The 22,446-nt window shown below is 34.6% G+C and overlaps 2 protein-coding genes across 2 annotated transcripts; one reads left to right on the top strand and one right to left on the bottom strand.

The window, feature by feature from the left end:
* The first annotated feature begins 1,962 nt into the window (after positions 1 to 1,962).
* LOC143612059 (protein DETOXIFICATION 45, chloroplastic-like) lies at positions 1,963 to 7,337 on the top strand. The gene is made up of 15 exons (XM_077086132.1): positions 1,963 to 1,985; positions 3,205 to 3,601; positions 4,323 to 4,486; positions 4,567 to 4,695; positions 4,774 to 4,928; positions 5,242 to 5,398; positions 5,457 to 5,553; positions 5,635 to 5,735; positions 5,820 to 5,983; positions 6,055 to 6,126; positions 6,211 to 6,327; positions 6,409 to 6,504; positions 6,575 to 6,696; positions 6,815 to 6,942; positions 7,037 to 7,337. Exons 2-14 carry the CDS (start codon positions 3,240 to 3,242, stop codon positions 6,888 to 6,890), a joined length of 1,812 nt encoding a protein of 603 aa, XP_076942247.1. The 5' UTR covers positions 1,963 to 1,985; positions 3,205 to 3,239; the 3' UTR covers positions 6,891 to 6,942; positions 7,037 to 7,337.
* Positions 7,338 to 14,287: 6,950 nt separating this feature from the next.
* Positions 14,288 to 18,731, bottom strand: LOC143612052 (isocitrate dehydrogenase [NAD] regulatory subunit 1, mitochondrial-like). Its single transcript, XM_077086122.1, has 4 exons — positions 18,154 to 18,731; positions 16,842 to 17,081; positions 16,142 to 16,220; positions 14,288 to 14,773 (listed from the first exon to the last, which is right to left on the bottom strand). The coding sequence occupies exons 1-4, from the start codon at positions 18,652 to 18,654 to the stop codon at positions 14,499 to 14,501; spliced, it is 1,095 nt and encodes a 364-aa protein (XP_076942237.1). The 5' UTR covers positions 18,655 to 18,731; the 3' UTR covers positions 14,288 to 14,498.
* Between the last annotated feature and the right edge of the window lie 3,715 nt (positions 18,732 to 22,446).

Below are 22,446 nucleotides of genomic sequence, written 5' to 3' on the forward strand. Positions count from 1 at the left end.
TTATTAAGGTGTTAACACATTCAAAATGAAATTTCATGGTGATTTTAAACGTGTAATGAACAAAACGACTCATTTGACGTGTTTAGTATAAAAATTATATAATTCTTGATTAACTCCTATATTGGATTATTATTAGGTTAGCTATAAAGGTTTATGCAATGTTGTAAACATCATTTGTTTGTTTAATTATGGTGATTTATATTTAGATAAATAATACAACGTGGAAAAAGGAAAGGCAAAAATGCACTTGAACGGGGTTGTTTTGGTATTCATGTTGTTGTTGCACATTTGTACGACCATACACCAAGTACTAAACTAAGATACATTCAACCTAAAAAAAAAATAAAAGAAAAAAATAGTTATAGGACCATGCTTAGGATCATTTAAACTTTCAAGACATTCTATTCCAAGATTTTAATTCTAATTTGGGCTTTGGTTCCTACTTTCGTACTTTGAGTTAAGTGTCATTTTGGTACCTGCAGTTTATTCAATTGCGCAATTTTAGTACTTTTTTCGAATTTTTTGCAAATAGCTACTTGAGTTTTCTAAAACTTGCAATTTTAGTACTATTTTCTAACTCCGTTTATTTTATCCGTTAAGTTATGGGTAATTTGGTAATTTCGCTATTTTCTTTGTTTAATCACATTCCCCAATTTCTAAAAAAAATATTGAAATCCTTTTTTTAGTCTTTTCTTGGGTTAAATATATGTCAATCCATTTATTTAAGATTAAAATACACAACATTATCATGAAGTCTCTCATCCTCATTCATAATCTTCGGCAACCATCAAACAGAGTCCGATGAGTTTTTCTGGCGACATGGCTTATTAATTTCTTCTTCATGTCTGTAATAATGATCCTTTTACCCAACATAGTTCACACCAAAGAATTTAACTTCTATCAAACTCTCCTTGTCGGAGATTGATCCCTTAGAGAAATCCGTTAATTGGCAAGCCTCGCTGGAGAAATCTCACCCTTCAAATTCCGATGAACCCTCATGAACTCGTGACCTCTAATGTATTTCCCGATTCCATTACCCTTCGCTAGCAAATAGCCGAAGATCCTGAAATCATGCTCGACGTTCATGGTTTCGGTAATCGACATTGATGTCGTCACCGCTGGCGACGGCAACGATGCTGATGGTTTTGATGGCTCTACACCCCCAATTTACTGCGAATTTTGAGGATTTTGGGGAATTTTGGTTAGGGTTTTGACATTGGGGGAATTGGAGCAGTGAATTGTGAGAAGATGTGAAAGATTGTGTGTGATCTGGTGTGCGGATGAACTCAAGATTTGGGGGAAATTAATGAAATCTAGGGTTTGGGTTGTTGGATTTCATGGTAATGAAAAGGGATCTTTAACAAATCAATCTATATGATATAAAGGGGAATGTGATTAATTAAAGAAAAAATTAAGAAAATAGCGAAATTATTGAATTACCCCTGACTTAACAGATAAAATAGACGGTGTTAGAAAATAATACTAAAATTGCAAGTTTAAGAAAACTCAAGTAGCCATTTGCAAAAAATTCGAAAAAAGTACTAAAGTTGCGCAATTGAATAAACCACAGGTACCAAAATGGCACTTAACTCTACGTACTTTCTAGGAGCGCTCTAGGATTTAGGAAAATACTACTAGGTACAAGTATATATTAAGGCTTGCCTCCAAAGTTTCCTTTAAATAATCATATTTTATAACAATAGTTAAAAAACATTTAAGAAAGTTTCCTATCGTTTATAAGTTTCTTTTTAAGAAAACAACAGCAATTATAATAATAATAATAATAAACATACCTAATTGAACAAGTTGTACGGTACAAAAGAATGATGCTGGGGATATTTCCGGTAACAATTAATAAGAATCATAAACATAAATTCATAATAATAAGATGAAACGAAAGCACAGTACTAGCGGTGGCGGAGTTAATTATACACTTATCAATCCCTTGCTTGCATGCCGCCTCCTTCATTTCATTTCTTCACAAGGTTATATTTTATAACTTCTTCTTCTTCTTCTTCTTCAGTTACCATTTCCAATTCCTTCTTATTATTCATCAGTGAGATTGAGATAGAAGAATTATATATTCAAAATTCATATGAATTGTGACGCGATATATAATTGCATAGAAAGTGTCAATTTTATTTGTATGTGGAAAACTTAACTGGGAATATATGTATGTAGATAAGGTGTTCGACGATATGCCACTTTGTGTTTATTTTATTATTATGTATATATATTTGACTTCTCTCTCTCAACACATATACCATCCATCAGTTAATGGGTCTTGCTTGTACATGCTAAATGCTGCTAGGCTTTTCGCAATTAGGTTCGGCAAATTTGGGTTCTTTATTTGTTTAGGCTGGCTATTTAAAGATTGCATTTTGTGGTCCATGTCACAATATTCATTTTTATCATTGGATGAGAAATTGAAATAATAAAGAAATGATGTGGGTCCAGTTTACTTACAAGCTGTGAAATGTATCATCAATTTGAAATACTGAAACAATAGGTAGCTGAATTCACCATAAACATGGCTAAAATACTCCAAACATTTAATCATGTTATGTTAATGTGTACTTGTGTATACGAAACCAACCGTTTGCACATGTGGGAGTGTCAATTGTTAGTCGAAGAATCAAAAAGGATATTATTCATTTCTGTTACGAGTATTAGTAGCCGTTTCAGTCCTGATTTTGTTCATAAGTAACACATTTTGTTGATCGTTTGTGACTCTTGTTTAATGATGTAATTTGTTGCATATTGTGAAGTAGGTTTTCATATGTCATCTTGCTAATGTTAAATAATAGTTTCTGTGAAAGTTAAAACAGATAAGTGGATGATGCACATCCATCAATGTCTGAATCTTTGTTTATTGATCTTGTATGTATGCTAGGATGTAGATGACACCGTCCATGCCGTTTTAAAGTGTAAATTCTGAGTCACTTGGGTTGAATTTTGTCTTTCTTGATTGTTTCTTGTAAGCCCGGTGTTACTTGTATACCTACTCCTCTTTTGCTAAACTCGTGTGTTAAGTTGACACCTACCCATAATATATACAACTTCATAAAGTTGGTTTCTCTGCTCCACCCTAATCTTATAAACTATTGACCATTTGACTTCTTTTATAAGATAAAGGACAGAATGATTACTCGATTATTCGATATGGATTCTGAATCTGACAAATATATGTTTTAATATACACAGATACCTAATCCTATAACCTATTTTAAGAGCAAGCAATGGCTTCTGGGCAACTCAATGGTGTTCTATTTAAAGGATTAGCCTCCGGAAGCGGTAAACGGGCCAGATCAAAACTGAAAAACGGGCCTCACCCTGAGACACTGTCAATTCGAGCCCATAATTTAATTTTAGCAAACAACCGTAAGAGGTTGAGATTTGCAGCAGATGTTGTAGCAAATCATAGCTCGGTTTCATCAGATCATTCAAAGATGTCATATTCTTCGGTTATCCATAAGCGGAAACATGTTGCTTCCACAAATAAAGGCCGGGTTCAGTCGAATTGTCGTGTGCAGTCTTCTGATGCAGAAAATATTATTGTCAAGGAAGAAAATGATGTGTCAAACATGAGAGAAATATATCCGTAAGTTCTCTGAATTATGTTTATCCTGATTTATCTGCACATCATATTGCATATAGGCTTGTACACAAACTGAACGAACACAAACGGCACATGTTCGTGTTCATTCGTCTGTTGAGAAAATGAACGTACTTGTGTTCGTCTGTTGAGAAAATGAATGTGCTTGTGTTCATTTATGCTTGTTTGTTAATAGTATAAACGAATGTACATGACTGGGCATAGATGAATAAATTTGATAGAGATAATACCAATTAAAAGTAGCCATGAATCTAAAAAATAAATAAAACTAGACAAAATTGTAATGGGTCTAAAAATTTAAATTAATATATTGATGAATGTAAACGAACTTGAACGGTCGTATACTAACAAGTAACAAGCATAAATGAATGAACGGATTAACATTCATGAACGAACACAAGACATATATTCATCGTCTGTTTAACTAAAATGAACAAAAAAAATATCTCTATGTTCATTCGTTTATTAAATAAACGAACGCAAACGAGCTTCCTGCAGTATGGTTCACAAATGGTTCACTGAATGTTTGGTTCGTTTACAGTTCTAGTTGCACACAACAAATGTGTTCTAATTTCAAAGATATTTTGTCGCATACGTTTCCTGTTAGCATGTCATAAAAAAATTCTCTTAATTGTGACCTTTAAATAAAATCATCTAATTTATTAATATGTATTAGTTATAAGATATTTTGCAATTTGATTCACAGGGACTTGATGGGTGTTGGTTCAAATGAAGAACTGAAAACGACCGAAAAATCTCATTCTGAAAATATCAAAAAGGAACTCATTGCATTGTCGCTACCAGCACTCGCGGGCCAAGCAATTGAACATATGGCTCAGTTAATGGAGACCGCTTATATTGGTCGATTAGGTAATATTATTTCATTTTAGTTATAGTTACATTTGGGCATAATAAACCCTTTTATATGATATTATTTACGTTATTCACAGGCTCGGTGCAATTGGCGTCTGCTGGTGTCTCGATATCAATCTTCAACATTGTTTCTAAACTATTTAATATTCCTCTTCTCAGTGTTGCTACTTCTTTTGTGGCTGAGGATATTGCTAAGAACTCGAGTAGTAAAAAATATCTTTTACTGATTTGAAAGTGAAATTTACCTCATTGTTTTAACTTTACTTTGTGGTAAAATGTCACAGGGGAAAATACTGAGCAAGCAAATGGCAAAATAGAGAGACAACAGTTGGCTTCTGTTTCAACAGCTTTGCTTTTGGCGGTTGGAATCGGTTTATTTGAGGGCTTGGCTTTGTATTTTGGGTCGGGAGTGTTTCTCAATTTGATGGGTATATCATCGGTAAGTTTCAATCAAGTTTAATTTTGACTTTTGAGGTCAAACTGAAAGGTGTCAATTTAGTTGGGCTCAAAACGGGTTTGCCAAAATGGAATCGGGTTAAAATGAGTTGTTTTAGAGAAAAGTACTCACCCAGTTTGGCCATGCTGACCATTTTAAGATAACCCAATTTGACCCGTTGAATAATATAAGGTGACCAAATGAACTCATATACAATCTAGTTTTGCTCAAATTAATCCATTATTTGCAATGGCTCATGATTACCACCTAGAATTTAGACTTTTGAGGTCAAACTGATGTTGATGATTTGCCACAGGCTTCTTCTATGCATGGTCCAGCTCAGCAATTTCTCTCTCTTAGAGCTCTAGGTGCACCTGCGGTTGTCGTATCATTGGCTCTTCAAGGCGTATTTCGTGGTTTTAAGGATACAAAAACACCTTTTATATGTCTAGGAAAGTACTCAATTGATTATAGTCATTAAATATTGTTTTAGTAAGTTTCTTGTTATTAAATGATTTATATTTTGTGCAGGCATTGGTAATTGTTTAGCTGTATTTTTGTTTCCTCTGCTTATGTATTACTTCAAATTAGGCGTAAGCGGAGCTGCTATCTCTACTGTTATCTCACAGTATGTGCTCACTTATAGTATTTTCAATGCTTATTTTGTATATTTGTACAATAATATTATAACGTTGTAATGTTGTTTCAGATATATTGTCACCTTTTTAATGATATGGCATCTTAATAAAAGAGCTATAATACTGCCTCCAAGGCTCGGTGCGTTACAATTTGGTGGCTATATGAAGTCTGGTGAGTAACACACGACAATATCATTTTTAGCAAATTTTTAAAAACATATTGATAGTGTTATTTAATCATGTTTTACTCAATTAGGTGGTTTTCTTCTTGGAAGAACACTTGCAGTACTTACAACCACCACCTTAGGGACATCAATGGTGGCTCGCCAAGGTCCTATAGCTATGGCTGCCCACCAAATATGTCTTCAAGTTTGGCTGGCGGTTTCTCTTATAACGGATGCACTGGCTGTGTCTGGTCAGGTTTGAAATTATGGTTACATCTTTGTTTTTGGTCAAATCCATGTGTTGACTTTATTTTTGTTTTGTTTAAGGCGGTGATTGCTAGTTCAGTTTCAGAAGGGGATTATAAGTCTGTGAAGGATATCACATACTTTGTTTTGAAGGTAACATATATTAAAAAGTTTAAAAAGTTAATGTTTTGATGTTTCACCAAAATTAATGTTTGATTATATTTACATGTTTGCCAGATTGGTTTTGTGACGGGTGTTACTTTGGCTGCAATATTGGGTATATCGTTTGGCTCTATATCTACATTGTTTACTAAGGATATTGAAGTATTGAAGATTGCTAGGACCGGGATTTTGGTAAAATGTCTAAAAAAAATTCTTGTTTGATTTTAAGTTTATGTTTCACTTCATTTCATTTACGCCTTTTTTGTTGACAAGTTTGTGAGTGCAAGTCAACCATTGAATGCTTTGGCTTTTATTGTTGATGGTTTGCATTATGGAGTTTCGGATTTCCCTTACGCGGCTTATTCCATGGTGCGTCTTTTATATTATTATTTTAAATTTTTTAAGGACTTTATATTGATGTTTATGAAATGAAATGTAGATGCTTGTGGGGGCTATATCATCTACATTTCTTTTATATGCTCCTTCGGCTTTTGGTCTTTATGGTGTTTGGTCCGGTTTGACTATCTTTATGGGATTGCGAATGGTGGCAGGGTTTATCAGGTAATTATTGTTAATTCCTGTTTCATCTTATTCCTTGTGTTCTGTGAAATTGTAAGTTTTGGCTTTACTGTTTTTCATCAAAATTCAAATGTTGACTGCTTCATGTTTATTTTTTTAGATTGTCGACCAAGAACGGTCCCTGGTGGTTTTTGCATCAGGATTTGAATAAAGCTAAGCTTTCACCCGTTAGATAATCTGATTACACAACACACTGTTGAGTGTTGACTGCTGATACACATGCTGACTGTAAGTTTGTTATTTTGGGTGGGGTTTACTTTGAAATGCTGATCCGTGTATATGAGTATGCTGAAGAAACATGTGTTTATAACTTTATTTATAGGTTCTTTCTGGTTGCATCTTACATGGCTGGGATTGGATTAAAGTTTTTGGACGGGTACAAATTTCTGCTTGCGTATGAACGGACACATTTAGCATCTGGTTATAATTAACTGTAGATATGTTTACCGTCTACTTTTGATGTCAATAAGGTTACTTTTGATGTTAATAAGGTTGTAGATAAACCTACTTTAGATGTTATGAAAATTCGTATTGAGAATCCTAGCCTGTCTTTGAATGTTTCGGAATGGTACATTGGTACGTACGTGTAGCGGGGGCTTTCAATCTGTCGTGGCGCTAATGTATTGTACCAACCCTTTTTGTAATCTTTTGTTCGGTACTGACACAATAGTTATCTCTTATCTATAATAATAATAATAATAATAATAATAACTCACTTAACGCTCATCTTCTTCTTTTATCATCTGCAACATCGATTCAGTCCGGGTTTAATTGAGAGTATTACAAAAGCCCAAACTGTTACGTTTAAGATTGTATAAGGACTTGAATTGTAATAGATAGATAAAGGACTGGTCTTGTAATACTTGTAATAGTCAGGGACAATATTGTAACTATATAACGAACTGTTAGTTCGTTAGGGTTGTTGTACTTAACAATCATTTGAGCTAATGAGAGGGCAAGCAAAAGTTGGTTAATCTTCTCTCTGAATTCTTAATCTCTTTTACCTATCAAGTGGTATCGGAGCACCGATCCGTCGGAGCTCCGGTGACCAATTCCGTCAATATTTCACTTCTGATCTTGTTCCTAAAACCCTAATTGATCATCACTTGATCAATTCTTCTTCGATTCACTCACAATTCATCTGTTTTTGTTTCATTTCATCTTTAATTGATCATTCCTTCGATCAATTTGTCCCATTTCCATCCTAATTCGTTCAATTCAAGAATCAGTAATGGCGGCCAATGTTAACACTCGTCAGCAAGAGATCGATAAAACCTTGAAAGAACACGAACGCATGATTCTTCGCATGGAGACTGCTTCACAAGCGGCGATGGCTGATTTACAGTCTAATGTGGAGAAGATGATGGAAAGAATGCTTGCTCCAATTCAAGAGCAACTGTTACATGGTCGGAACCCTAATTCTGGCCCTAGTTCTGGTACACAGTTGTCTGAATCTCAATTTGGGGCAGATCAACGACCAACTCGATATGGTCGAATTGATTTCCCTAAATTCAACGGCGATGACGTTGAAGGCTGGTTATACAAGTGCGATCATTTTTTCGAAATGGATCGAACACCTGAACATCAAAAATTGAGAATTGCAGTGGTCAACCTTGAAGGCCCTGCTCTTCAATGACACCAAGCTTATATGAAATCTTGTAACTGTTCAATTGATGATTTACCATGGAAATCATATGTGGGGGCAGTAACAACAAGATTTTCTGAAGTTCTTGAAGATGCTATGGAAGAACTTAAGGTATTGTATCAAAATAGTACATTGAAAGAATATTATTTAGCCTTTGATGCCTTATTGAATAAGGTCACAATCTGTGAAACGTATGCCGTGAGTTTGTTTGTGGGAGGATTGAAACCTGAATTGAAATGTATGGTTAAGATGTTTAAGCCTAAGACCCTTAGAGAAGCATATGCCATGGCTAAATAACAAGATATTGCTCACACTACTTTGTTTAGTGGGTTATTCACCAAGAAACCTACTGTTTCCAATTATACTCCTTCAACCACTTCATATAACCACATAACAACTAAAATTGCAGGCCCTACAAATGCAACTAAACTTCCTTTACTTCCTACACCTACCCAAAAACCTTTAAGTTCCAAAAGATTGACTACAAAAGAATTAGAGGCTAAGAGAGCAAAAGGTGAATGCTTTTGGTGTTTTGAAAAATTTATCCCTGGTCATAAGTGCCCAAATAGACAGTTGTTTGTTATTGAGTTAGCTGATGATGATGATAACCAAGAGGTAGTTCAAATACAAGAAGAGGAAGAGCCTAGAATTTCTATTCATGCTTTGACCAGAATTCCATCTTATTCCACTATGAAAATCATTGGTTCCATGGGTACAAGAACTCTGCACATTCTAATTGATTCAGGTTCTACACATAATTTCATTGATCAAAACTTAGCCAATAAGCTCAACATCACTACCCAAGATGTGAAACCTATGAAAGTGACTGTAGCAAATGGTAATCAGTTAAGTTGTATGAGTATGTGTAAAAACTTTAAGTGGATGATGCAGGGGGCATGGTTTAGTGCAGATGTGTTAGTAATTCCCTTAGAAAGTTATGATATGGTGTTGGGAATTCAATGGCTCACTCCATTAGGGAATATCACTTGGAATTTTGGAAACATGACTATGGAATTTAAGGTGAAAGGGGTTACATACAAGCTGAAGGGCACTGAGACTAACAAGGCCAGTTTATGTTCGGTAGAAAAGATGTCCAATATTCTGCAATCTCCTACAAAGGTCATACAATCTCAAATGTATGGTCTACAACTTATTCCATCAACTACTACAGAAAACCATGGGTCTAAAGTTAGCAATCTCCTTGACAATAATGCTTTACAAGATCTTTTGGGATCTTATAAAGATGTTTTTGCTATACCTAAAAGTTTACCACCTTCAAGACATTGTGACCATAAAATTGTCTTAAAGGATGAAACCAAAACTATTAACCTAAAACCTTACAAATACCAATCCAAAAAGATGTAATTGAGAAAATGACTCAGGAGTTATTAGATTCGGGAGTTATTCGGAACAGTAGCAGTTCTTTTGCATCACCAATAGTTCTTGTGAAGAAAAAAGATGGCACATGGAGGATGTGTGTGGACTACAGACAGTTGAATGATGCAACAATCAAGAATAGGTACCCAATTCCTTTAATTGATGAATTATTAGAGGAATTAGGAGGGGCTACTATATTCTCCAAGTTGGATTTAAGGTCTGGTTACCATCAGATAAGGATGTTTGAGAATGATATTTCCAAAACAGCATTTAGAACACATCAAGGATTGTTTGAGTTCTTAGTTATGCCTTTTGGTTTGACAAATGCCCCATCCACATTCCAATCCTTAATAAATAAGACCTTTAAAGATTTGTTAAGGAAATGTGTGTTGGTATTTTTTGATGATATCCTTGTATACAGCAAGGATATGCAACATTTGGGGCATTTACAAACAGTTTTGGAGACACTAAGGGGTAATAATTTGTTTGCTAAACAATCCAAATGCACTTTTGGGGACCAATCTGTGGAGTATTTGGGGCACATAATCACTAAAAATGGAGTCTCCACTGACCCATCTAAAATAGAAGCTGTGGTACAGTGGCGAACACCTGCAAATGTTAAACAACTGAGAGGATTTTTGGGTTTAGCAGGTTATTACAGACGGTTTATTTGTAATTTTGGGTTAATTGCTAAACCTCTGAATGAGCTATTAAAGAAAGATGGGTTTAAATGGTTTATGGAAGCTCAGACTTCTTTTGACCAACTTAAGAATGCCTTAAGTTCTGCACCAGTTTTAGCTCTTCCTGATGTGAGCCAAACTTTTATCGTGGAGACCGATGCATCTAACCGAGGTATTGGTGCTGTTTTGATGCAAGGGAAACACCCTCTAGCTTTTATTAGCAGAGCTCTCTCTCCTAAACAGCAGACTTTGTCTGTTTATGAGAAAGAACTTTTGGCCATTATCTTAGCTACTAAGCAGTGGCATTATTACTTAATCACCGGTCATTTTATCATAAAGACATATCAAAAGAGTTTAAAACACTTAATTGATCAAAAGATCACCACACCACTACAACATTCTTGGCTTGTGAAATTAATGGGATATGATTTTGAGATACAATATAGAAAGGGTTGTGAGAATGTGGCTGCGGATTCCCTTTCTAGAATGGAAGGAGTGTCTGAGTTCAGTTTAACACTCATTTCCTTTCAACCATTATTTCTGTCTAGAATTTAGAATTCTTGGAAGACTGACCTTGCAATTCAAAAACAGATCTTAGATCTGCAACAAGGTCAATTATCGAACCATTTTACATGGCAAGATGACCTTTTAAGGAGAAAGAATAAACTAGTGGTGGGTCAAGATTCAAGCTTGAGGCAGGACATTATTAAGGAATGTCATTCCACTGCTATGGGTGGTCATTCTGGTGTGCATGCCACTCAACAAAGGCTAAAAAGCATGTTTTATTGGAAAGGGCAGTTGAAAGAAGTTAGAGAATTTGTGAGAAATTGTGCAATTTGTCAACAAGTGAAATCAGAAACTGTTTCTTATCCTGGATTATTACAGCCATTGCCTATACCAACCTTTGTATTCTCTGATATCAGCATGGATTTTATTACTGGGTTAACAAGATCTAGGGGTGAAGTGGTAATTTTTGTTTTAGTTGACAGACTCACCAAGTATTCTCATTTCATAGCTTTATGTCATCCATATAGTGCAACCACTGTAGCTCAAGCTTTTGTAGATAATGTCTACAAACTTCATGGATGGCCAACTACAATTGTATCCGATAGGGACACTATTTTCTTGAGTGCATTTTGGAAGGAATTCACCCGGATTCAGGGTATTTCAGTCAATATGTCAACTGCATATCACCCAGAAACTGATGTGCAAACAGAAGTAGTAAATAAATGTTTGGAAGCCTATTTGAGATGTATGGTATTACAAAATCCTAACTCATGGGATAGATGGTTGTCATTGGCTGAATTCTGGTATAACACAAATTTTCATACCACTATCCAAACAACCCCATTTCAGGCTTTATATGGATATGCTCCACCATTGCATGTTCCGTATATCCATCGGGATTCAAATGTAGCAGAGGTGGATGATATGATGTGTGATCGGGAAGGTACAGTAAAGTTACTGAAAGAAGCATTAAACAAAGCGCAAAACAGGATGAAACAATATGCAGATAAGAAAAGAAGTGAAAGAAGTTTTGCGACAGGAACTTGGGTATATGTTAAACTACAGCCTTATGTGCAGTCATCTTTAAGGCTTGTTGGATATAATAAGTTGTCTCCAAAGAATTTTGGACCATATCTGATCATTGAAAAAGTAGGAATTGTTGCCTACATGTTGGATTTACCAATAGAAGCCCAGATCCATCCAGTTTTTCATGTCTCGTTATTGAAGAAAGCATCTGGTCCTTCAACACATGTTTCAGTCATACCCACTACTTCTCCAAGATTTTCCTTACAGCCTTTAAAGATTTTGGATAGTAGAGTCACTAGAAGAAGAAATAGAGCTGTTGGACAAGTTTTAGTGCAATGGAAGGATCTTCCAATTTGTGATGCTACGTGGGAATTTAGAGATGAGTTTCAATGTCGATTTCCTGATTTTCAGATGTTGTATCCTTGGGTCAAGGATCTCTAATAAGGAGGGGGTATTGTTACGTTTAAGATTGTATAAGGACTTGAATTGTAATAGATAGATAAAGGACTGGTCTTGGAATACTTGTAATAGTTAGGGACAATATTGTAACTAGATAACGAACTGTTAGTTCGTTAGGGTTGTTGTACTTAACAATCATTTGAGCTAATGAGAGGGCAGGCAAAAGTTGGTTAATCTTCTCTCTGAATTCTTAATCTCTTTTACCTATCACAAACTTCACATATTGTGTTTGACTAGTTTGCCTGCTAAACAAACCCCAAATTATAATTATAGATAGTTATATACACAGAAATAAGTAAAATGTTTCAAGCCAAAACGTGTTTTGACTAGATTGTGTTGGAGAAAAATTGAGCTGATCCGAAAAGAAATATCAGCTTGGTTAGGTTAAAAAAACGTTCACTTGTTATAATTGTGTTTGTAATAAAACTGAAAAAAAGAAAAAAAGAACAAAGGAAAAATAAGATTTCAAATAATGTTACTATCTTTCTCTTGCATGGCTGTAATATATATAGCTATGACAGTGACACACACACCTTTGAAGAATATTGTAGTTGTGAATCTCATCATCTTACGTTTACAATGAGAAACTGGAAGTAGCTTTTTTGAACGTCAAACCTACTCCGAAATACTTCTACAGACCACCTATGCCAGACCATGCCCATGAAAGTAGCTACATAACTTATTTTGTACTTGAGAAAACTTATCATGGATGAGTGTATATAGTTTAACATCATGCTCCGAGACTGGTGCAACCATTCTAGGAAGGAGATTGGGATTGGCGGATTGTCGATGCTTGATTTGCTCTGTGAGCTAATTCAGTAGTATTTTTCTGGTAAAATCATCAAAACTTGAATTAGAAAACAACATTAAAGGACTAAAAGTGTTTTTTTGATGTACATCCATAATTTGTACCAACAAGTCACACAGAGGCTTTTATTGGTCTAGCAATATCCATTATATGTTTTGAGATACCTAAAAACATTCCTTTTCTCACAAGTTAGGAATAAGTTGATTTGGGTTATGTTTTCTCTCAAACAAGTATAAATTCTAAAAGAACGTGTCAAAATGCGTACATCTAATCTTAGTTTGGTGTAAGCCTTGAAAACAGGGGCGTAGCTTAATGGAGACTCAAGGGTCCCCTGAATCTGGTGACTTTGTATTCATTTGGGAGTATGAGCTATTATAATTGGATGAGTTTGTAACAATTTCAACACATAATTACCCTAATTAAACTGTCTTTTTTATTCGCTCTTTAACTTATGTCTCTTATAGGCATTCATAAAAGAAAAACAAAAGTTAAAATCAAAAGTTCAATGACAAGTTCAACCATGTCTTAAAGAACCTTCTAATAAATCCAAAAAAAAAAATTAAAACCTTAGAACCAGCAGGTGGTGGTCAGGTAAACTGATGCAGGAGCATCGAGAATCTTTTTTTATTATTAGTTTATCTTTTATTATTTTACGTTTATCTCGTTTCCATGTTTATCTCATTTTCTTTTAGTATAACTAGGGTGCTAGGGTTTTTTTGTTATTTAGTTTTTTGTTGAATATTAAATATAAGAACATTGTTCTTTGAACCTTCGGTTCGATTTTATCGTCTTTGATTATCATGAGTGTCTTGAGCCATTGATCGCTTCCGAAACTGCATCATAAACCAATTTATTAAACAGTTATATTAGGTAAACAAAAATATAAGCATATTCATATCATGTTTCGAATAATGGAATCAGACGGATGGATCTTTGTGGGTTAGACCTCAAACAAGTCACTTCAGCATCTGGAAAACCGCCAATCTGCTTGTTTCATTGTAACTTATAGCATAAACAATGCAAAACACAAACTTTTTAACACACTCTATGATAGACAAAAAGATAACCATGTTTAGCTTCAATTTTGCTACATTAATAATTGCCTCGATGTAACATCCCATCGGTTCAAATCCGCACAAATAAATACATGATGATAGAATATCATGATCAGTTCTTTTTTAAAAGTATTCCCGCCTCAAAGGTCAAGTTATTCACAAAAGAAATTCAAATCTCCAAAGAAGCAAAAAACCCGTATAAAGCAGCAAAACAATGAAAACATCTATCAATCAAGCTTAGCAATGACAGCATCAACAACTTCCTGAGTAGTACTGTTCCCGCCAAGATCTTTTGTTCTGTATTTTCCCTCCAAGATCACACGTTTCACAGAGTTTTCAAGTCGGTCTGCAAATGAAGGGAATTGAAGATGTCTAAGCATCATGGCTGATGACAGAAGCAATGCAATTGGATTTGCAGTCTTTCTTTCAACAAATTTCTGTTTTCCAACGTTTCCCGCTGATGCACCTTGCTCGAATACGGCATGATCCGCCCCCACATTGCCTGCAAATTATCCCAACTTAAGTTATTATTTTTTAGATTAAATACAAAGGCATACCGTATAACTAGTCTTCAGTAGGGCTGTAAATGATCCGAACAACAGTTCATGAACCATTCCACTGGAAGTTCATACTTAATAAATTGTTCTTTTAGTTAAACAAACAAACGTGAACACTACCAGTCCGTTCATTTATGTTCGTGAACGTTCGTTTATTTAAAATTGTTCATGTCAGTTCGTTTATGTTACTTTACGATTGTTTAAGTTCGTTCGTTCGTTAATATATTCATTAAAAGATATTTTGCCCCATTACAGCTTAGTCTGGTTTTTATAACTTTTTAGACCCAACACATTGTTCTTCACATTACTTTTAACTAGTTTAAGCTCAGTTAGAGCATTCACATCCCATTCTCAATTAAGCTCAGCTAAAATACCTCTACAGTCTACATCCATTTCTCTCTTTTCTCTAGATCTCTAAACTACATAGTCGAGAGTAATAGTAACTCTATATATTTGATAGGTTATACTATTCATCACTCTTAACTTGTTGTGAGTGTATAAGATTTGGTCAAGAGATAAATTTAAAAACAAATGCTTTAGAGTAAAATAGAGATAGAGATGGAAAATGGGATGTAGGAGGTTTATAGAATATAAACCAAATTTAGAGAAAAATGTGTTTTTTAAGCATTCACATCCCATTCTCTAAAATAAATATATCTCTAAATTATATAGAAAAGTATAACAAAAGCACCTAATTTACCCTTAGAGCATTCTCATCCCACCCCTATCTCTAAACCAAAAATTACACTAAAACTCATTACACTTTCTCTCTCCATTTCAATTAAATAATACTTTTTAATACCTTTATCATTATCTTCTCTTTCCCTCACTCACAACCACTTTCAAAAATATTAAAAAATTCTAGAGAAAGAGAAAAATAAAAACACATACGTAATAGTGAGTATTACGGAGAAAGAGAATTGGATGTGATATGTTTTAAAAAATAAACAAATTTTAGAGAAAACGTGTTTTTTTTTGTTAAATTATATAGATATAGAAAATGGGATGTGAATGCTTATAAAGATATAGATGAAGAATGGGACGTGAATGCTCTTATGTTAATTTATATATGCTCAGTTATGTCCGTTCGTTTTCGTTTGTGAACTGTTCGCTTATACTGTTAACGAACGAGCATAAACAAACATGACATGTTCCACTTCTTAATAAACGAACAAAAACAAGAAAGCTTGTTCGTTTTAACTGTTTGTGTTAGATCGTTTGGTTTGATTTAAGTTAAACGAACAAACACAAACATACTCCGTTCATGTTCGCTTGGTTCCTTTACAAGCCTACATGACAGTGACAGTACAAACCTCCAGGCATGACACCAGTGCCGCCCGCAATACCAGCAGCAGTATTTGCCACCAAATTTCCATAAAGATTAGGAGTCACCTACAAACAAAAATCTCAGTTTTCAGAATTTTGTACATCATTAAACCTTTTATATACAAGAATTAATTAGAATTACAAACATATTATTATGGTGATAAAACCAATAAGCCAAATGTTTTAGACAAAAATGTTACAAAATTGTTAGCATTAAAAAATATGAGCAGCTTTCGGCCACTTTGACCCATTTAAAACTTTTGATTAAACCCGTTTGCAATAAGCGCATAACCCAAACTAATTTAACTATGAACAAATTTAGCACAAGTGCTAGAAAAGTCAAAATTATGACAGCAATAATCCTAAATTCCTAATGTTAGAATAAAAATGTTTGGTGTGTGCATTAAAACAAAAAACTTAACAGCTTTCAGCCCGTTTGACCCATTTAAGCTTTTGATTTGGCCGGTTTGCGATAAAACACACAATCCGAATCGATGCATTATAACCTTACAGCACAAGAATTAGAGAAAACCAATTTTAAGACAGTAATAATCCAAATGTTGGAATAAAAAACTACTTTGAACAGCTTTCAGCCAGTTTGACCTGTTTAAAACATTTGATTTGATCCGTTTGCGATAAAACATAGCGCAAGGGTTGGTTAAAACAACTCAGTGAAGAATTACTGACCATAACATCGAATTGTTCCGGCTTAGAAACGAGCTGCATGCAGCAGTTATCTACAATAATTTCATTGTATTTAATGCTGGGATACTTGCTTGCTATTTCTCTGCATGATTCCAGAAACAAACCGTCTGCCAGTTTCATGATATTTGCTTTGTGTACAGCTGTCACTGTTTTCCGGTTGTTGAGGTAAGCATACTCAAACGCATATTTTGCAATACGTTCTGAGCAAAACTTTGTGATTACCTGCCCATTATTAGAAGATACTTGAGATCGTTATATAAATGAATATATATTATCAATATACATAAGCATCAGGTTAACCGTCTACCAAAAGGCATAGAAGAAAAAGCATTCTGATTTCAGGCATATATGTAATAAAGATACAATCAACATACAAAGTCATAAATGAGAACTTATCAGGTAACAAGATCTAAAATTAAAAAATCAAATCTTATTACCCTACAAAATGTCAGCATTTTCTCTGTTTTAATACGCTTGAAATATAATAAAGAAGCAAACAATGCATAGAACTACTAAACATTTCTTTAAGGTTTCACAATAAATAAACAATGTCAATGTAATAAAAACATTAAGAGAAATAGACTAACACGGCCCAAAGTGCCCCCTCCTTTCTTTGTTTTTAGTTCAATTACAGAATTTTGTAAGAATGAATATAATTAACCAAAACTCACAACTTAAGGTCTACTAACCACTAGCCGGCTAATGCCCATGAAAGAAAAACCGTGAAGCTACAAATGAAACAAACAATAAATTGTGTTTCATTCTTAATCTTCTAAAGCTATCAATCATGAACACATCAATCTATATAACTTAAAACCAAAACTCTACACAAGTTCTTTAAAGCACTATCAAAGCATCCCAAAGTCCAAACTTGTAAAAATCTTTTTGCATTTTTCTTGTTAAAAAGTTCATTCATCATCTATCATTTCCTTCACCACAATTTCTTTCACAGCCTAAATTAAGTTCCCTTCAAAACCTATGCTTTAAACTAGCTAAACCATCATTCATCATAAACACACAACCGTCAAGCTCAGACCATCATTTCCTTGATCCTTAAAACATTTGAGACACGAAATTTTAGGTTTGTATTTGCACATGGAAAGCTTGTAGTAATATGAAACACCAGGTCTGTAAACAAACAGACACGAACAAAGGCATGCTTGTGTCCGTTCATTTAACTTTAAACGAACACGGACACTTAATCAGACAAATACTTAACCTTAAATCTAATCGTACAGTTCACGAACATAACCAAACAAATATAAACGAACGCAACTGAACATAAAAAAACTACCTTAAGACTTTCAACAACACCGGGAACAACCTCATGTTCCAGCCCCGCATACTCGCCCTCAGTATTCTCCCTAATAACCACAATATCCACATTCTCATGGCGCGTAACCAGCCCGGGCAAATTAAAACAATTGACAAGCGACGCGTACAGATCAAGCTCCTTCCTCAACTGCACATTCAACGAGCTCACACCGCCGCCCATGGGCGTGTTCAACCCGCCTTTCAAACACACCTTGTTCCTCCTGATCGAATCCAAAACCTCGGACGGAATAGTCTTCATGTCGCCGTGAACCTCAAACTTCTCGAAGTAAATCGGCGCGTGCATGGCCTCCATGACCTGCTCGACGGCGCCGGTGACGAGAGGGCCGATGCCGTCGCCGGGGATTAGGGTGACGGTGCGAGGTGCGCCGTCGCCGGGTCGGGGCATGTAGGTGACGGATCGGGTGGTGGCGGGGTGTTGGTGGAGTAATTGCTTCAGGATCGGAAGAGTACGACGGGCCATTGGAATAGGGTTTGGGTTTGGTTGATTCAAAGAGTCTTTTACAAGTGGTGATAGGCAGCAGCCGCCGAATAATTGGAGGGAGAGAGAAGAGAAGAATTGACTTTTTAATAATCTAACCTAATAATAATAATAATATAAGTTTTTATCGTATAAAACTAGTTTGATCCTCGTGGAAGTTTATTTAAAGTTGGAAAATTGTATTTTTTTCCAGCTATTACCTTTTGGTCATTGTCGGTCCCAACTAACGAATTGGTTACTGAGGTCACAACTTTTAATATATTTGTTCCTAATGGTCCGCGACTAACAGAATCATAACGCCGTTAGTTTCAGGTCGCCGGAAAAAACGTTTTTTACTGGAAAAGTCAATTTTTTTTCCGGAAAATACTACCTGAACACCGCCGCCACCACCACCAATTAACTCACCGCCAACCAACCACCATCACTTAAGCACTATCAACTGATTCCGACGATGGTTCTAGGGTTCCGGCGACCTCAATAATTAGGGGTTTTACTAGAAAAATGTTCCTAAATGTACGATACAAAATTACCATGATGTTTAGGACAAAATTGTTGAGTTTTCGGGAAAAAATGTGTGTTTTCCGGCAAAAAACGTTTTTCCAGCGGCCTGAAACTAACGACGTTAGAATTCTGTTAGTCGCGGGCCGTTAGGAACAAATACGTTAAAAGTTGGGACCGCCAGCAGCCAATTCGTTAGTTGGGACCGGCAGTGACCAAAAGACGATAGTTGGGACCAATAAAAACCAATTTTCCTTTAAAGTTTTGTTTTTAATCGTTTTCTATTTTATGATGATTTATTTTATTTTTAACGTAGTTTTATTTTAATTTAATACATATATATTCGTTTGTTATTATATTTTTTTAATGTTTCGGTTTTATCAGTTGAGATGTTTAGGTTTTTTAGATTTTTAACGAACAAACATAAACGAACACGAGTATGTTGATTTTTTTAAATGTACAAACATGAACACAAATATTTGTCTAATGAAAAAAATAGGCGTTGATGTAGTTGGTGATGGTGGGTAGTATCGAAAGTTAACTGAAGATAGAGATGAAAGACCAGCAACGAAGAACATGTAAAGCAAATAAATTAAATTAGGGTTTGATAATGAAAATGTCAATAAATAAGATCTTATAACCCATTTGAGGGCTATTAGAGTTTGGTAAGACACATAACCCGTGAAAATTATTCTTTGATAATTAAGGGGTATTTCACAAATAAATGAGATGTTATAACTCATTTAAGGGTTATCCGGGTTTGGTGAGACCCATGACCCGTGAAAATTATTGTTTGCTTATGAAATAGTTTACAAATAGATGAGATGTTATAACCCATTTAAAGACTATCCGGGTTTGGTGAGACCCATACCCGCGAAATCGGGTCAAATGCATGAGAAGCCTCCATTTATAAATCAAGCAATCTGGTGACTTTAGAGAATGGGAGGGGGAACAACCTGAGAGCGACACATGCTAATTTAAGAGGAGTGCATAATAAACACTTGTTAACTTAAGAATAATTCATAATTAACACATGTTAACTTAATAGGAGTGTAAAGTAAACACCTGGTAACTTAAGAGGAATGCACCGTAAACACCTGTTACTTAAAAGGAGTGCATAATAAACACATGTTAACTTAATAGGAGTGTAAAATAAACACCTGGTAACTTAAGAGGAGTGCACCGCAAACACCAGTTACTTAAGAGGAGTGCATAATAAACACATATTAACTTAAGAGGAGTGTAAAATAAACACCTAGTAACTTAAGAGGAGTGCACCGTAAACACCAGTTACTTAATAGGAGTGCATAATAAACCTAGATAACCTGCTATGCAGGTCAAATATATGGGGTTGAAACACTAACTAAAGTTTAAGTTACCAAAATTAAACAAAACTTTACACCAGTGACCTGATTGGAACACAAACTGAAACTTGGTTACTATTCTATGAAGTTGCCCCTTTAATTTTGAATGCTGTTTTTCTTGGTTTAGGTTTGCTTATCTTTGTTTGTAGAAAACTAGATGTGTATAACAATAGCATTTTTAGGTATCTATCACATGCTTTTAAGTTATTTACATGTATTGTTGTATTTGTATAATTTGTTCACTGCACATTTAAAAAACATGTGTTTCACTTAGTAGTTGTTTCCTGTCTTTTGTCTCTTCAGTCTTCATTGTTGTTTCGATTGTTGCTTGCATGTACCAGTAGTTATTTTATATGTTAAATCAAAATGCTGTGTAAACCAATTATCACTATAATATAAACAAGAGATTTGGTGCCGCACTTGGGCGGCATCGTATTGTTTGATAAATTTTGTTTTTTTAGTTCAGTTACCATAATACATATAATGGGAATTGATCAAACGTCATTTTTTAAGTTCTGGTACCAAGAACTGACCGAGTTCGCGCAAACTCGCGAACTTATTTAAAGTCCGTAATTGACAACGCTCGAGTTTTACCGATGCTCAAGTTTACCGTCAACCCCCCTCCCCCATTTCCCCAATAAATAAATAAAATTGGTCTTTGGTCCACCTCAATTTTTATATTTTTTTCGTTTTTTAGTTCCGGTACCGTAACGTACGTAAACAAAACCAACCTAATTCGTGTCAAGTTACTGCATCAATCTTCGAGACCACAACACTTTTGTTTTACTACCACTCGGGTTTGCCAACCAAATAAACACCGTCTTAAATATTTTGTTTTCTTATATGTTAATTTAACGAATTAATTTTTGGGTTTTAACACTCAAATTTGACCAATGATGTCTATATCGTAACGAATGCATTCGATATTGATCGAATTCGTGTCGCCTCATTGTCATAACGCTCAGGTTTACCAACGTCTGTGTTTCAACCCTGGTGTTTTTTGCTAAGCGCCAAGTAAAAAAACTAGTTATACAAAAAAAACATATAACCGAACAACACAAATGCCATAACGTCACTAACATCATCGACATCCTTCCTTGACCAAAAGCAAGAGATAATCACCAGACGAAAATGTGGATGCCAAAGTGAGATAATTTTCTGTATATATGAAAAGTTAATGTTCATACTCTATAATTTTTTTAATATATTTTGAGAATAGTTGTGAGTGAAGGAAAAAAGAAATGGTAATGATAAATGTACTAAAAAATATTATTTAATTAGAAGGAAAGAAAATATGTATTTTTAGTGTAATTTTGAATTTGAAGACAGGGGTTGGATGTGAATGTACTAAGAGCATTCTCATCCAACCCCTCATATTATATGAGACGGTGTTTTTATAATCTAGAGAGTGATTAAGGTGTTGTGAGTGAAGAATTTTTATATTTTAGAAAACGTAGTGATTTTTCTGTATATTTGAAAAACAACTGTTCACCACTATAATCTTCTATAATATATATAAACGAAAACCCAAAAATCTTATGTGTCGCGATGTGGTCGCTCCCCCTTTTTTGGAGTCATCAGATTTGCTTGATTTTTAAATGGTGGCTTCTCATGCATTTGACCCGAATTCACGGGTATGGGTCTTATCAAACCCAGATATTTTTTAAACGGGTTATAACATCTCATTAAATTAAAAACCAATCTCAATAACAAATATTTGATATAAAAATCCTATAAAGTAGGGATATACTAAAAATTAATATCTTATTTATTTAAAAAAGATATATATTATTTATATTTAAAAAACCAATTTTATAGTAAAAAAATAAACAGGTCTTGAGTCTCATCAAACTATAAGTATATTATTAACTTTCATAAATATTATTTATAATTAAAAAACCAATTTTATAGT

Source organism: Bidens hawaiensis, unplaced genomic scaffold, assembly GCF_021521415.1.
Source record: "Bidens hawaiensis isolate Kalapana, Puna unplaced genomic scaffold, B.hawaiensis_p1.1 tig00033156_1, whole genome shotgun sequence".
Lineage (NCBI taxonomy): Eukaryota > Viridiplantae > Streptophyta > Magnoliopsida > Asterales > Asteraceae > Bidens > Bidens hawaiensis.